The 14,193-nt window shown below is 41.3% G+C and overlaps 1 protein-coding gene across 10 annotated transcripts in view; it reads right to left on the bottom strand.

Annotated features, from left to right (window-relative positions):
• Positions 1-6,512, bottom strand: part of TPM1 (tropomyosin 1) — a 51,190-nt gene extending 44,678 nt beyond the window's left edge. For 5 of the 10 annotated variants that reach the window (XM_040343064.1, XM_040343058.1, XM_040343061.1 and 2 more), the window contains exons 1-2: positions 6,268-6,512; positions 4,629-4,754 (exon numbers count right to left, since the gene is read on the bottom strand). In XM_040343064.1, coding sequence (XP_040198998.1) covers positions 4,629-4,754; positions 6,268-6,381 — 240 coding nt within the window. In that variant the 5' untranslated portion in view covers positions 6,382-6,512. Of the gene's footprint in view, positions 1-4,628; positions 4,755-4,953; positions 5,080-6,267 lie in introns of all 10 variants that reach the window. The other 5 variants (XM_040343065.1, XM_040343063.1, XM_040343059.1 and 2 more) reach the window with 2 other exon arrangements.
• Positions 6,513-14,193: the final 7,681 nt, after the last annotated feature.

Genomic DNA, 14,193 nt, shown 5'->3' with positions numbered 1-14,193 from the left:
ATATATATATATACATATATCTCTCTCTCTCTCTATATATATATATATATATATAAATATATATATATATATATATATATTTATATATATATATATATAGATATATATCTATATAGATATATATAGATATATAAATAGATATATAAATACACACACACATATTTATAAATATATGTATATATATGAAATAGACACATATTTTCCAGTGTGCTATCATTTTTATAAACATTGTATATTTAAAATGTGTTATTATTGCAATGAAATCCTTTCAACTATGGCTTATATAAATGAAGTACTATATTTATATATAGCGTAATGTCTATATAAGTAATGATTGTATATTAAAGGCTGCTGATAAAAGATGTTAAGTATAACCCATAGTTAGTTATACTAAGGCATCTATTATTGACTGCCAACTAATAAAGCCTCTCCTATTTCTAATTCTGCATCTTTCATCTGTGCATACAGAGTAAGTAGATGTGATCATGTTTGTTGTCTCTGTGCCAAATCTCAGGCACAGATTATTCAAAACTTCCCATTCAGGTAATAGGTTGGCAGATGCCAGAGAATAACCTACGTCTATGGAATATTTGATTCACTGCATTAAATTACCTAGCCTCTGGCTTTCTTATAATAAACTAATTCATTAAGACAAGCCTCAGCGCGCTTGTAACATTAAATAAACAGTCATAATAACTGTTCTCGGTTTAAACCTCCAGATGAAATCCGCTCTCTCAGTCTGGATTGTGCATGGAGAGCGATTTCTAAATAGTCAACATACTTTTCCTTATAAGGAATATCTGTCTGGAATCCATATGCAGCCGCTTTCACTCCACAATACAGAATGTTCCATTGTATCGCAGACTGCAAGCTTCAGACCTGAGACCTGAGCTGCCATTACAATGTACACTGAGCATCAGAACTAAGCTGAACTGACAAAATCCCTTTCTAGAACTGCTTTCTCCCCAAAACAAATTTCGGATTCGTTTTAAGCATATAATATACACATCATTATTTTTCTGTCTCTGAAATATAAAAATATAAAAAAAAGATATACTAATAAAATGTATATACGTAACGTTTAATACCTTCCTAGTATTACCCGTATAAATTGAAAGTTTTAACTAGAATTGTAAGATATTCTCTAGAAGGGGGATTGATAATGTATAGAGAAGCTCATGCATGGTATACTGAAGGGTCCACCCAGAACCAAGTTATTTAACCTTTGACAGGGAGCAGACAGCTGAGGCTGAGAGTCTTGAGTGTATACCATATAAAGCTCTGAGTTATATATAAACCAAGTGTGTGCCTATCTCTGCACTCTGCAGGAACAGCAAGTATCATCTTCCTCCTTCCCTTACTGTAAGGGCTGGAGTTCTTCTTGGCAGATGTATTACAGATTGGAAGAAAGAGGTCACTGCAAAATTTAAACGTCTCCTGTCATCTACAAAGACTCTTGTCTCTGACCTCATCAGCTAACAATGGCTGGGCATCAAAAAGATTTTACCTTTCAGATTGTTAATCCCATTCCCATTTTTCTTCCATGCTGTCACACACCTTGTAAAACTACACTAAAAGTTTATCATCTTTTGGAATAGAGGCCATTTTCCAATTCGCTAAAAATAAGTTCACAACTCTAAGCCCCGTACACACGACCGAGTTTCTCGGCAGAATTCAGCCAGAAACTCGGTTCAGAGCTGAATTCTGCCGAGAAACCCGGCCGTGTGTACACTTTCGGCCGAGGAAGCCGACGAGGACCTCGGCGAGGAAATAGAGAACATGTTCTCTATTTCCTCGTTGTTCTATGGGAGAACTCGGCCCGCCGAGCTCCTCGGCGGCTCCAGGACTGAACACGCCGAGGAACTCGATGTGTTTGGCACGTCGAGTTCCTCGGCCGTGTGTACGGGGCCTGACACTGAAACATTTTCTACGGCACATTTACCAAATTGGGTTTTAGGAAATGAATCAGTTTCTTGCACCACTAGATTGAAAATGCTAATTATGTTCGATCTTTGAAACCTATTACAAAAATGAAGGCCACAGTCAAGCCTAGGGATCATCAAAACGAAGGAAACAAATAAGAAAGAACTCAGGCCTCGTACACACGACCGAGTTTCTCGGCAAAAACCAGCAAGAAACTTGCTGGGAGATATTTTTTTGCCGAGGAAACCGGTCGTGTGTACATTTTACATTGAGGAAACTGTCGAGAAACTCGACGAGCCAAAAAGAGAACATGTTCTCTATTTCCTTGACGGGAATGGAGAAAATTGGCTTGTCGAGTTCCTCGACAGCCTAACAAGGAACTCGACGAGGAAAACGATGTGTTTCGCCCGTCGAGTTCCTCGGTCGTGTGTACGAGGCTTCACACTGAAACATTTTCTACGGCACATTTACGAAATTGTGCTTTAGGAAATTAATGAGTTTCTTGCACCACTAGATTGAAAATTCAAATTTTGCTCCGATCTTTGAAACCTATTACAAAAATGAAGGCCACAGTCAAGCCTAGGGATCATCAAAACGAAGGAAACAAATAAGAAAGAACTCAGATGTATAGTTTTATAATCCTATTAGTTACAATGGAGGCTTAAGGCCTAAAAATCGATTAAATCAAAATAAAAGCTACTGGAACTAGTCCTGGGCCTATAATAAAACAATCACGCATGTGTATGATTCACTAAAGAAATAGACAGTTCACAGCACAGTAAAGTAAAGTAATAGACTGCGAAGTTAGGAACTGAACATGATTGGGTAATTGATGTGAAAAGAGCTTTGCTGGGCTATAGGGAACATCCTACTTTTTTAGTATGTCAACGCCATTGTTTTATGATTATATCAAATTCACATCTAACTGAACATTTCCTTCCTAATTCAATTCTATTGCTTAGGCCTCGTACACACGACCGAGTTTCTCGGCAAAAACCAGCAAGAAACTTGCTGGGGATTTTTTTTTTGCCGAGGAAACCGGTCGTGTGTACATTTTTTGACGAGGAAACTGTCGAGGATTCCGTCGAGCCAAAAAGAGAGCATATCTTCTTTTTCCTTGACGGGAATGGAGAAACATGCCTTGTCGAGTTCCTCGACAGCCTAACAAGGAACTCGACGAGGAAAACAATGTGTTTCGCCCGTCGAGTTCCTCGGTCGTGTGTACGAGGCTTCATAGTTTTCCAAAGCAGTTAGTAAAACTAATTCCCCACCCCCTCTCCTATCTGAACCCCTATAACTCTCATTCAGAAAACAGGGCTGATTCATCATAACTGTACTTAAACCCTGGTTCACGTTGATGCTACATTAAAATCGCGCTACTTCACTTGAAGTAGCGCGATTTCAAAGTAGCAAGTTTAGCACGATTTCGGGTGCTACTTGATAGACATCTGTGTGGCTTCAGGCATAGATGTCCATTGATGTCGCACCTGAAATCGGCAAAAGTAGTGCAGGAACTACTGTTGCAAATCGGCGTGGCACTGCAAAATCGGTGACGCGCGGATTGGAACAGTGCCATTGCCTTCAATAGGCTGTGAGTTGTCATGCGATTTGATCTCTCAAATCGCATGATAAATCGCTCCAATGTGAACCTAGGCAAACACACAAAATTGGAGCTGTTGCCCACAACAGCCAATTAGGGCCTCGTACACACGACCGAGTTTCTCGGCAAAAACCAGCAAGAAACTTGCTGGGAGATATTTTTTTGCCGAGGAAACCGGTCGTGTGTACATTTTCGTCGAGGAAACTGTCGAGAAACTCGACGAGCCAACAAGAGAGCATGTTCTCTATTTCCTTGACGGGAATGGAGAAAATTGGCTTGACGAGTTTCTCGACGGCTTCACAAGGAACTCGACGAGCAAAACGATGTGTTTCGCCCGTCGAGTTTCTCGGTCGTGTGTACGAGGCCTCAAGGTGAAATCTGCTCAGCTGATAATGACAACAACTCCAATTTATCACTCTTTTTTCTTTCCTTGGTTTTGATGGCTAAACCCGAATTTATGTTGTCTCGATATCTCAATAATGATCATTATTAGCACATTATTACTCCTCTTTTCGCAGCACGGGCTCAGGACCAGCCATGGCAGAGTTAACAAAATTGAAAATATGAATATTGATTTTTTTTTTCTAATACCCCCCAAACTGGCGCAAGGCACACTCAGGTCTACTTAGCCACAAGGCCCGGCAGACCACATGAGGAGCAATGATAAGTCTTCCAATTTCACGTGTGTATGTGTACATATGTGCATAACACAAAAAAATATATAATATTTAGTATATTGAGTAGTTCATTAATTGGTTAATCATATCAAATGAAAGTTGTCTATCACGATTAAAGTTTTCAGTTATGAGTTAACCCATACCGCGCTGAGATGTCTACTTATCACCAGAGAATATTTTATTAGGCCCCACAGACGGTAATGGGTGAGTAAATGAAAACATTCATTGGGTTACATTTGTTAATGTAAGTAAATAGAAGCATATATCATTTAAAACATTTTAGGAATGGTCCACACCCCTATGTGACACATGCAGTGTAATGTGGCCAGGAATGTCTGAATAGAACAGGTGCAAAGCTAGTGTCTTAGCAAGAAAATGAAGGGGACGTGCAATCAATGGTTGGGGACTTTTTCGTAACCTTAACTTACATCAGTGGCCTTCTTCTCAGCAAGTTCCAACTTCTCCTGGGCATCCTTAAGGGCTTCTGAATATTTGTCCAACTCATCCTCAGTACCCTTCATTTTCTTCTGCATTGCTACAAGTTCATCCTCCAGCTGTGTCCAGTAGGACCGGTGCCATGGGGGGCAGTGGGTGCACGGACAAGGGCAGTGACGAGGGGGTAATAAGGTGTGGCAGCAGGCAACAGAGGTGCAGAGAGGACAGTACAGAACAGGAACCATGAGGAGAGAGAGAGAGAAGAGAGAGAAAAAGAGAAAAAAGAGTTAGACAGTTGTCACTGGTACAGTCTTATACCTTAGTGGCCTTCTCTTCAGCAGCTAGGAGGCTCTCTTCAGCCAGATGAAGGTCATCCAAAATCTTATCCCTTAAATCCTCAGTCTGCCGCAACTGCTTTTCCATTTGGGCAATCTCATCCTCTAACTAAGTGGGGGTTATAATGTACGGGAACAAGAAAAATAAGGAGATTTAAATGTATTCACGTAGTATAGTAACCAATCGATTTCATATAATGTATATGTAGATACATTATTGCAATGAATATAAAGAGCCAATGGACCTAAAGGCATGAAATCTGCTCATAAGGAAACGCTTATTCACAAAGTAACAGAAATCCAATCAACATTTTCCATTTAGAGAAGTAATAAGAGAATGAATTGTGCTTATTATCCATTGTCAGTTTTGTGAATAAGCCTTTCGCTAAGGCAGGAAGACATGACAATTTGGAAGGGGCTCTTATTGCACTTTAAATAAGCAGCTCCAGTGCTGAGCTCTCTGTGACAATCACATATTTAAACAAATGCAAAGATAACATGTAATTGTCAGCTTCAGCAACCAATATTTAGAAAACATTTCTTACAATTTTTTTAAATTTGTCAATAAGTTTCTACTGACTATCTATCAACTTGCAACTGCCATTCAGTGGCAGTTAGAGTGATGCCTTAAAGTTGCATTAAACCCCAAAACAAACATGTATTATATTGCAGATTAACAATTTTTAGACAGAGTGGCTGCTTTAGTTTTTTTTTTTTATCTGGACAGTCTTATCTTTTTTAACTTCCCTTAACAGTTGTCTAGCAAAAAATGGCAGTTAGAGGGTTAAAATAAGCCATTTAACACTGGCAGTTGACAATTGATTTATGTAAAACCTTTATCACAAAAGGAAAAATAAACTGTTGCTGTAACTGCTTAAAAACATTAGCTGGAGTTTTGCTTTAGTCCATCTATAGCTGCTAACACCACCCTCTCCCCAGATTGACAACCCTGCTGTCCACAGGTGTCTCCATTGCTCCTCCATCCGGACCAGAGACACCCCTAAGACATGAAGCGCATTACTAGCCAATCTTCAGGTGAACATAAAACAAAACAAACCTAAAAAAAAGAAAACTAATGCAGCCACCACATTTAAGGATCAGTAAGCTGCAACGAATTACATTTTTGCTTTTTGGGTTTAATACAGCTTTAGCTTCTCCAACAAAAGGTGAACTTAATAGGATGGCATAGGAAACCTCTCGGATAAAAAAAAAAAGGACTGGCACTTGATGTCCTCTATTGGCACTGCTCTAAGGGGGCTTTTTGGCTTTTTGTGGAATAGGGAAAGTCCAAGCAGACCTGTTTGCTCTTGTCCTCTGCTCCCTTCTTGTCGGCTTCAGCCTGTTCTGCTCTGTCCAAGGCATTTTCCTTGTCGAGTTTGAGCATCTGCATCTTCTTCTTGATGGCGTCCATGGCTGTTGGTTTGGTTGGGGGCTAGTCACTCACAGAGAACTGGGACAAGAAGACAGGACCTTGGGAAGATGAAGAGAGAGCTTCCTTCTTAGACTGAGCCCTGGGCTGGAGTGCAAACTCTCAGCTGTTCCAGCCTCAGAAATATGTACCAGGGATGGGAGAGGGGGGGGGGTTACACAAATTCCTTAGGACACCCAATACTTTTTTGGGAGCCTTGCCTCTGTGTCCCACTGCTGGCTTTTTTTAAGGTTGGCTCCTTCTATTCGCTGCAGCCGACCATTTGACTGCATTTGACTATATAAGGGGTGTGATGGGCAGAGGCATACATGGCTGGATGGGAGGGGGAGGCTGGGATGGGATGGGGGGGGGGGGGGGGAGAAGCCTGTTCCTATTTCTAAACCTCTAGACATGAGGCTGCAAGGGGAGCTCTCTGCTACATGGGACTTCTCAGGATAACTCCTTCAACTAACTATTATCTTCCTGCAGGGATTAATGGAGCTCCTACTGCTTTCTAATCACTCAGAGGATGATAATATGTGTGTATAATGTCTGTACAGAATCACACACAGACTGAGAGGGGGGCTTCCAGAATATCAGATCCTTTCTATGCTTGTATCATTTATTGATCCTCTTATTGAATTTATGGTAGAGAAACTGATTTTTAAAGCACACAATATTGTGTGATAGAAATCCTCCTTTCTTTCTTAATGGTGCATATAAAAACTTTGGCAAACAATCTCTGCCCACAGTTTGTTCCCATTAGGGGTGGGCGGAAATTGATAACCAAGAACAATAATAATACCTTGATCACTTCTTCACTTGTTCTTTAATATATGTTTAAACAATGCAATACCCAAATGGCTAGATTCAGAAAGATAAGCGTATCTTTCTGCAGGGCGTAACGTATCTCAGATACGTTACGCCTGCCGTAAATTAGGGCGCAAGTTCCGTATTCAGAAAGAACTTGCGCCCTAAGTTACGGCGGCGTAATGTATGTGGGCCAGCGTAAGCCCGCCTAATTCAAATGGGGATGATGTGGGCGTGTTTTATTGAAATTAACCACTTTCCCACCGGACCATTTGTCAGCCTTAAGACCAGAGGTGTTTTTACAATTTTCCACTGCGCTGCTTTAACTGGTAATTGCGCGGCCATACAATGTTGTACCCAAACAAAATTTGCGTCCTTTTTTTTCCCACAAATAGAGCTTTCTTTTGATGGTATTTGATTGCCTCTGCGATTTTTAATGTTTGCGATATAAACGGAAAAAGAGCGAAAATTTTGAGAAAAAATGATATTTTCTACTTTTTGTTATAAGAAAAATCGAACAAACTCAATTTTAGTCATACATTTTGGCCAAAATGTATTCAGCCACATGTCTTTAGTAAAAAAAATGCCAATAAGCGTAAATTTATTGGTTTGCGCAAAAGTTATAGCATCTACAAACTAGGGTACATTTTCTGGAATTTACACAGCTTTTATTTTATGACTGCCTATCTCAATTCTTGAGGTGCTAAAATAGCAAGGAAGTACAAAACCCCCCCAAATGACCCCATTTTGGAAAGTAGACACCCCAAGGAACCTGCTGAAAGGCATGTTGAGTCCATTGAATATTTTTTTTTTTTGTAACAAGTGATTGAATAATGACAAAAAAAAAAAAAAAAAAAAAAGAAATTACAAAAAGTTGTCACTAAATGATATATTGCTCACACATGCCATAGTTATATGTGGAATTGCACCCCAAAATACATTCTCCTGCTTCTCCTGAGTACGGGGATGCCACATGTGTGAGACTTTTTGGGAGCCCAACCACGTACGGGGCCCCGGAAATCAAGCACCGCCTTCAGGATTTCTAAGGGCGCAAATTTTTGATTTCACTTCTCACTACCTAAGACAGTTTTGAAGGCCATAAAATGCCCAAATAGCACAAAATCCCCCCAAATGACCCCATTTTGGAAAGTAGACACCCCAAGGAATCTGCTGAGGGGCATATTGAGCCCACTGAATATTTTTTTTTTTTGTACCAAGTGATTGAATAATGACAAAAAAAAAAAAAGAAAAAAGAAATTACAAAAAGTTGTAACTAAATGATATATTGCTCATACATGCCATGGTTATATGTGGAATTGCACCCCAAAATACATTCTGCTGCTTCTCCTGAGTACGGGGATACCACATGTGTGGGACTTTTTGCGAGTCTAGCCGCGTACGGGACCCCGAAAACCAAGCATCGCCTTCAGGATTTCTAAGGGCGCAAATTTTTTATTTCACTCCTCACTACCTATCACAGTTTTGAAGGCCATAAAATGCCCAAATAGCAGAAACCCCCCCCAAATGACCCCATTTTGGAAAGTAGACACCCCAGGCTATTTGCTGAGAGGCATGTTGAGTCCATGGAATATTTAATATTTTGACACAAGTTGCGGGAATATGACAATTTTTTTTTTTTTTGCACAAAGTTGTCACTAAATGATATATTGCTCACACATGCCATGGGCATATGTGGAATTACACCCCAAAATACATTCTGCAGCTTCTCCTGAGTACGGGGATACCACATGTGTGGGACTTTTTGGGAGCCTAGCCGCGTACGGGACCCCGAAAACCAAGCACCGCCTTCAGGATTTCTAAGGGCATACATTTTTGATTTCACTCCTCACTACCGATCACTACCTATCACAGTATTGAAGGCCATAAAAGGCCAAGATGGCACACAACCCCCCCAAATGACCCCATTTTGGAAAGTAGACACCCCAAGCTATTTTCTGAGAGGCATTTTGAGTTCATGGAATATTTTATATCTTGCCACCAGTTGCTGGAATATGACAAACTTTTTTTTTTTTTTTTTTTTTTTTGCACAAAGTTGTCACTAAATGATATATTGCTCACACATGCCATGGTTATATGTGGAATTGCACCCCAAAATACATTCTGCTGCTTCTCCTGAGTACGGGGATACCACATGTGTGGGACTTTTCGGGAGCCTAGCCGCGTACGGGGCCCCGAAAACCAAGCACCGCCTTCAGGATTTCTAAGGGCGCAAATTTTTGATTTCACTCCTCGCTGCCTATCACAGTTTCGGAGGCCATAGAATTCCCAGATGGCAGACAACCCCCCCAAATGACCCCATTTTGGAAAGTAGACACCCCAAGCTATTTGCTGAGAGGCATGGTGAGTATTTTACAGCGCTCATTTATTTTTGAAAATGAAGAAAGATATATATATATATATATTTTTTTTCTTTTTTCAATTTTCAAATCTTTGTGACAAAAAGCAAGATCTGCAAAATACTCAACATACCTCTCAGCAAATAGCTTGGGGTGTCTACTTTCCAAAATGGGGTCATTTAGGGGGGTTTTGTGCCATCTGGGCATTCCATGGCCTCCGAAACTGTGATAGGTAGTGAGGAGTGAAATCAAAAATTTACACCCTTAGAAAGCCTGAAGGTGGTGATTGGTTTTTGGGGTCCCGTACGCGGCTAGGCTCCCAAAAAGTCTCACACATGTGGTATCCCCGTACTCAGGAGAAGCAGCAGAATGTATTTTGGGGTGTAATTCCACATATGCCCATGGCATGTTTGAGCAATATATCATTTAGTGACAACTTTGTGCAAAAAAAATAAAATAAAATAATAATAATTCTCTTTCCTACAACTTGTGTCAAAATATAAAATATTCCATGGACTCGAGATGCCTCTCAGCAAATAGCTTGGGGTGTCTACTTTCCAAAATGGGGTCATTTGGGGGGGTTTTGAACTGTCCTGGCATTTTATGAACAACATTTAGAAGCTTATGTCACACATTACCCACTCTTCTAACCACTTGAAGAAAAAGCCCTTTCTGACACTGTTTGTTTACATAAAAACATATTATTTTTTTGCAAGAAAGTTAAGTTGAACCCCCAAACATTATATATTATTTTAAAGCAAAGGCCCTACAGATTAAAATGGTGGGTGTTGCATTTTTTTTTACCACGCAGTATTTGCGCAGCGATTTTTCAAATGCATTTTTTTGGGCAAAAATACATATTTTTTTATTTTAATGCACTAAAACACACTATATTGCCCAAATGTTTGATGAAATAAAAAAGATGATCTTAGGCCGAGTACATAGATACCAAACACGACATGCTTTAAAATTGCGCACAAATGCGCAGTGGCGACAAACTACATACATTTTTAAAAGCCTTTAAAAGCCTCTACGGGTTACCACATTAGATTTACAGAGGAGGTCTACTGCTAAAATTACTGCCCTCGATCTGACCTTCGCGGTGATACCTCACATGCATGGTACAATTGCTGTTTACATATGACGCCAAACCGACGCTTGCGTTCGCCTTTGCGCAAGAGCAGGGGGGGACAGGGGTGCTTTTTTTTTTTTTTTTTTTTTTATTATTATTTAATTTGCTTTTTTAATTTTATTTTAAACTGTTCCTTACTTTTTTTTATTATTTTTATAATTTTTATTGCCATCTTAGGGCATGTAAATATCCCCTATGATAGCAATAGTTAGTGACAGGTACTCTTTTTTGAAAAAATTGGGGTCTATTAGACCCTAGATCTCTCCTCTGCCCTTAAAGCATCTGACCACACCAAGATCGGTGTGATAAAATGTTTTCCCACTTTCCCAATGGCGCAGTTTATATCCGGGGAGGGGACATACCCTCCCACTGCTTGTAAAAGCAGTTTAGAGGCTAATTAGCCGCTAGGACTGCTTTTACATGAAAGCCGACCGCTGGCTGAAAAGAATGATACCAAGATGATACCTAAACCCGCAGGCATCATTCTGGTATAACCATTCAAAGTCCAGCAACATACCATACGTTGATGGTTCTTGTTGGACATGTATTGTAATCTTTTTTTTTTTTCATGCAGCCTGTTGGCTGAACGAAAAAAAGATTGATCGGTGGGTATGCCCACCATTAGAATACCTCCCTTCATCCACCCACTTCTAATGATGGGCATACATGCACCATTTATATATGCCGAAGCATGGGGCATCCTCCCGCAAAAAAGTTATGCCGCTCACACACGTATGTACGCCGCATAAAAAGTTATGGCGCATACACACGGTCGGACTTTTCCACGGGCAAGCTTCCGACGGAATTTCGACCGTATGTACGCGGCATTAGGAGCAAAATCGCTCCTCCGCCCCTAATGCCCCCATGCTTCGGCATATATGCTCTTTTTTTAACTGTGGTGGTGAAATCACCTCCCACAGTGTTGGAGTCGCGGCTTTATGTATCGTGGGAGCAAACGCTGTTGCTGTCACGCTAAATAAATCCGTGCTGCAACTGAATGGCGTACCTGCTAAGCAAATGATGGTTAACATTATAACAAAGTAACATTACATTTTAACATTAAGATCTTACCATACCATACCTGCAAAGCAAATACCAAAAAAATAAATACAGTAAAAAATAAAACATTTTTTAACGCAACCTGTGCCTAAAAAATATACATGCCAAAGCATGGGGGCATCCTCCCGCATAAAAAGTTATGCCGCATACACACGGTCGAACTTTTCCACGGGCAAGCCTCCGTCGGAATTTCGACCGTATGTACGCGGCATTAGGAGCAAAATCGCTCCTCCGCCCCTGCTGCCCCCATGCTTTGGCATATATGCTTTTTTTTTTAACCGTGGTGGTGAAATCACCTCCTACAGCGTTGGAGTCACAGCTTTATAAATCGTGGGAGCAAACGCTGTTGCTGTCACGCTAAATAAATCCGCGATGCAACTGAATGGCGTACCTGCTAAACAAATGATGGTTAACAATAAAACAAACATTACAGTATAACATACCATACCTGCAAAGCAAATACAATAAAACATTGTAAAAATAGAGAGAATAGATATAGAACAATAGTGAGTGGACAGTAGAGAGTGAACATAAGAGAACAATAAAGAGAGGAGAAAAATACAACCACAACTATTTTTGGATTTTTTATTTTATATATTTTTTTGTGTTTTTGTGTAAGTTTTTTTAATTTTTTTTCCACTTTTTTTTACTTTTATAAAAACTGTAAGAAAACTGTAAACTGAACGTTGCAGATTATGGTCTCTCAAAATGTGATGGCCATCACATATTCCGAGACCCTGTGTTGGTGTGCCTAGGACTGTGTGGTGCTGTACCCTACGCTAAAACTCAACTAGTGTGTGGTAGCGTTTGAAACATGCACCAATGCAGAGACCAGGTTGGTCAGGACAGTCGGGACAATAAAAGCGGGTGTCACGCCTAAATCCGAGTTTGCTGCAGACACGACATCTTTTTTGGCGGGCTCTTTGGGTAGGGGTACCAGGGAGGACAAAAGGAAAATGCCTCTCATACAGCCGGCTCACTGCATTTGCGTTGGGAAGGTGGGGCACAGCACCATCTGGAAACAGAAGGGCTTCGACGATCTCTTCCTGGAATTTTAGGAAGGATCCAGTCCGTCCTGAAGCTCTGTATAGCACATGAGCGTTCAGCAAAGCCAATTGAAACAAATACACTGACACTTTTTTGTACCAGCGTTTGGACCTCCGGGCAATTAGGTACGGCGCCAACAACTGGTCATTGAGGTCCACCCCTCCCATGTTAAGGTTGTACTCGTGGATACAGAGGGGTTTCTCCACAACACCAGTCGCCGTAGGAATTTGGACTGCCGTGTCTGCGTGAAGCGTGGACAGAACGAAAACATTCCGTGAATCCCTCCACTTCACTGCTAACAAATTATTACACCGTAAGCAGGCTCTCTCCCCCCGACTAAGACGGGATTCTACAAGCCGTTGGGGGATGCCCCGGCGATTAGGTCGCACGGTGCCACATGCGCCAATTCCATAATCAAAAAGGTGACTAAAAAGTGGCACGCTTGTGTAATAATTGTCCACGTACAAGTGGTACCCCTTTCCGAATAAGGGTGACACCAATTCCCACACTATCTTACCAGCGCTCCCTATGTAATCAGGGCAATTCTCCGGCTCTACGTGACTGTCTTTTCCCTCGTAAACCATAAAGCTAGATGTATAGCCTGTTGCCCTGTCACAGAGCTTATACAACTTGACCCCGTATCTGGCACGCTTGCTGGGAAGGTATTGTTTGAATGACAAGCGGCCAGAAAACTTAACCAGGGACTCATCAACGCAGACAACTTGATTGGGATTATACAAGGCTGCAAACCGTTCGTTGAAGTGGTTTACGAGGGGCCGAATTTTGTAGAGCCGATCGAATTCAGGGTCTCCCCGAGGACGACAGAGTTCATTGTCACTAAAATGCATGAACCGCAAGATCTGCTCGTATCGTGTCCTGGTCATGGAGGCAGAGAAAATGGGCATATGGTGAACTGGGTGCGTGGACCAATACATCCGCAGCTCACTCTTTTTAGTAATGCCCATGATGAGGGAAAGGCCCAGAAAGATCTTAAATTCGGAAACCGTAATTGGCTTCCAATCTCTGGCAAGGGACAGCTGGGGATTAGCGGCGAAGAATTGACCAGCGTACAAATTGCTTTGGTCCACAATAGATCTATAGAGATCTTCCGTGAAATACAGCGAATAAAAATCCAGTGACGTAAAATCAACTGTATTCACCTGAATTCCGGGTTGGCCAGTGAATGGGGGAAGTACGGGTGCTGCAGAAGTGGTGGGTACCCAATCAGGATTGGCGAATGCAGCAGGAAGGGCACTATGGGGACGGGCCTGTCTTTGTCGTCTTCTTCTTCTTGGTGGCAGCGGGACACTACTCGTGCTTGCCACCTCTCCAGCTTGAACTGCACTTATGGGACTCGCCACGTCACCAAGTGTTACTGCAGTGCTGGATATATGACCAGGATGTACTAGG

Source organism: Rana temporaria, chromosome 3 (genome assembly GCF_905171775.1).
Source record: "Rana temporaria chromosome 3, aRanTem1.1, whole genome shotgun sequence".
Lineage (NCBI taxonomy): Eukaryota > Metazoa > Chordata > Amphibia > Anura > Ranidae > Rana > Rana temporaria.
The sequence above is the reverse complement of the archived record's forward strand: the minus strand, read 5'-3'. Positions and strand labels throughout refer to the sequence as shown.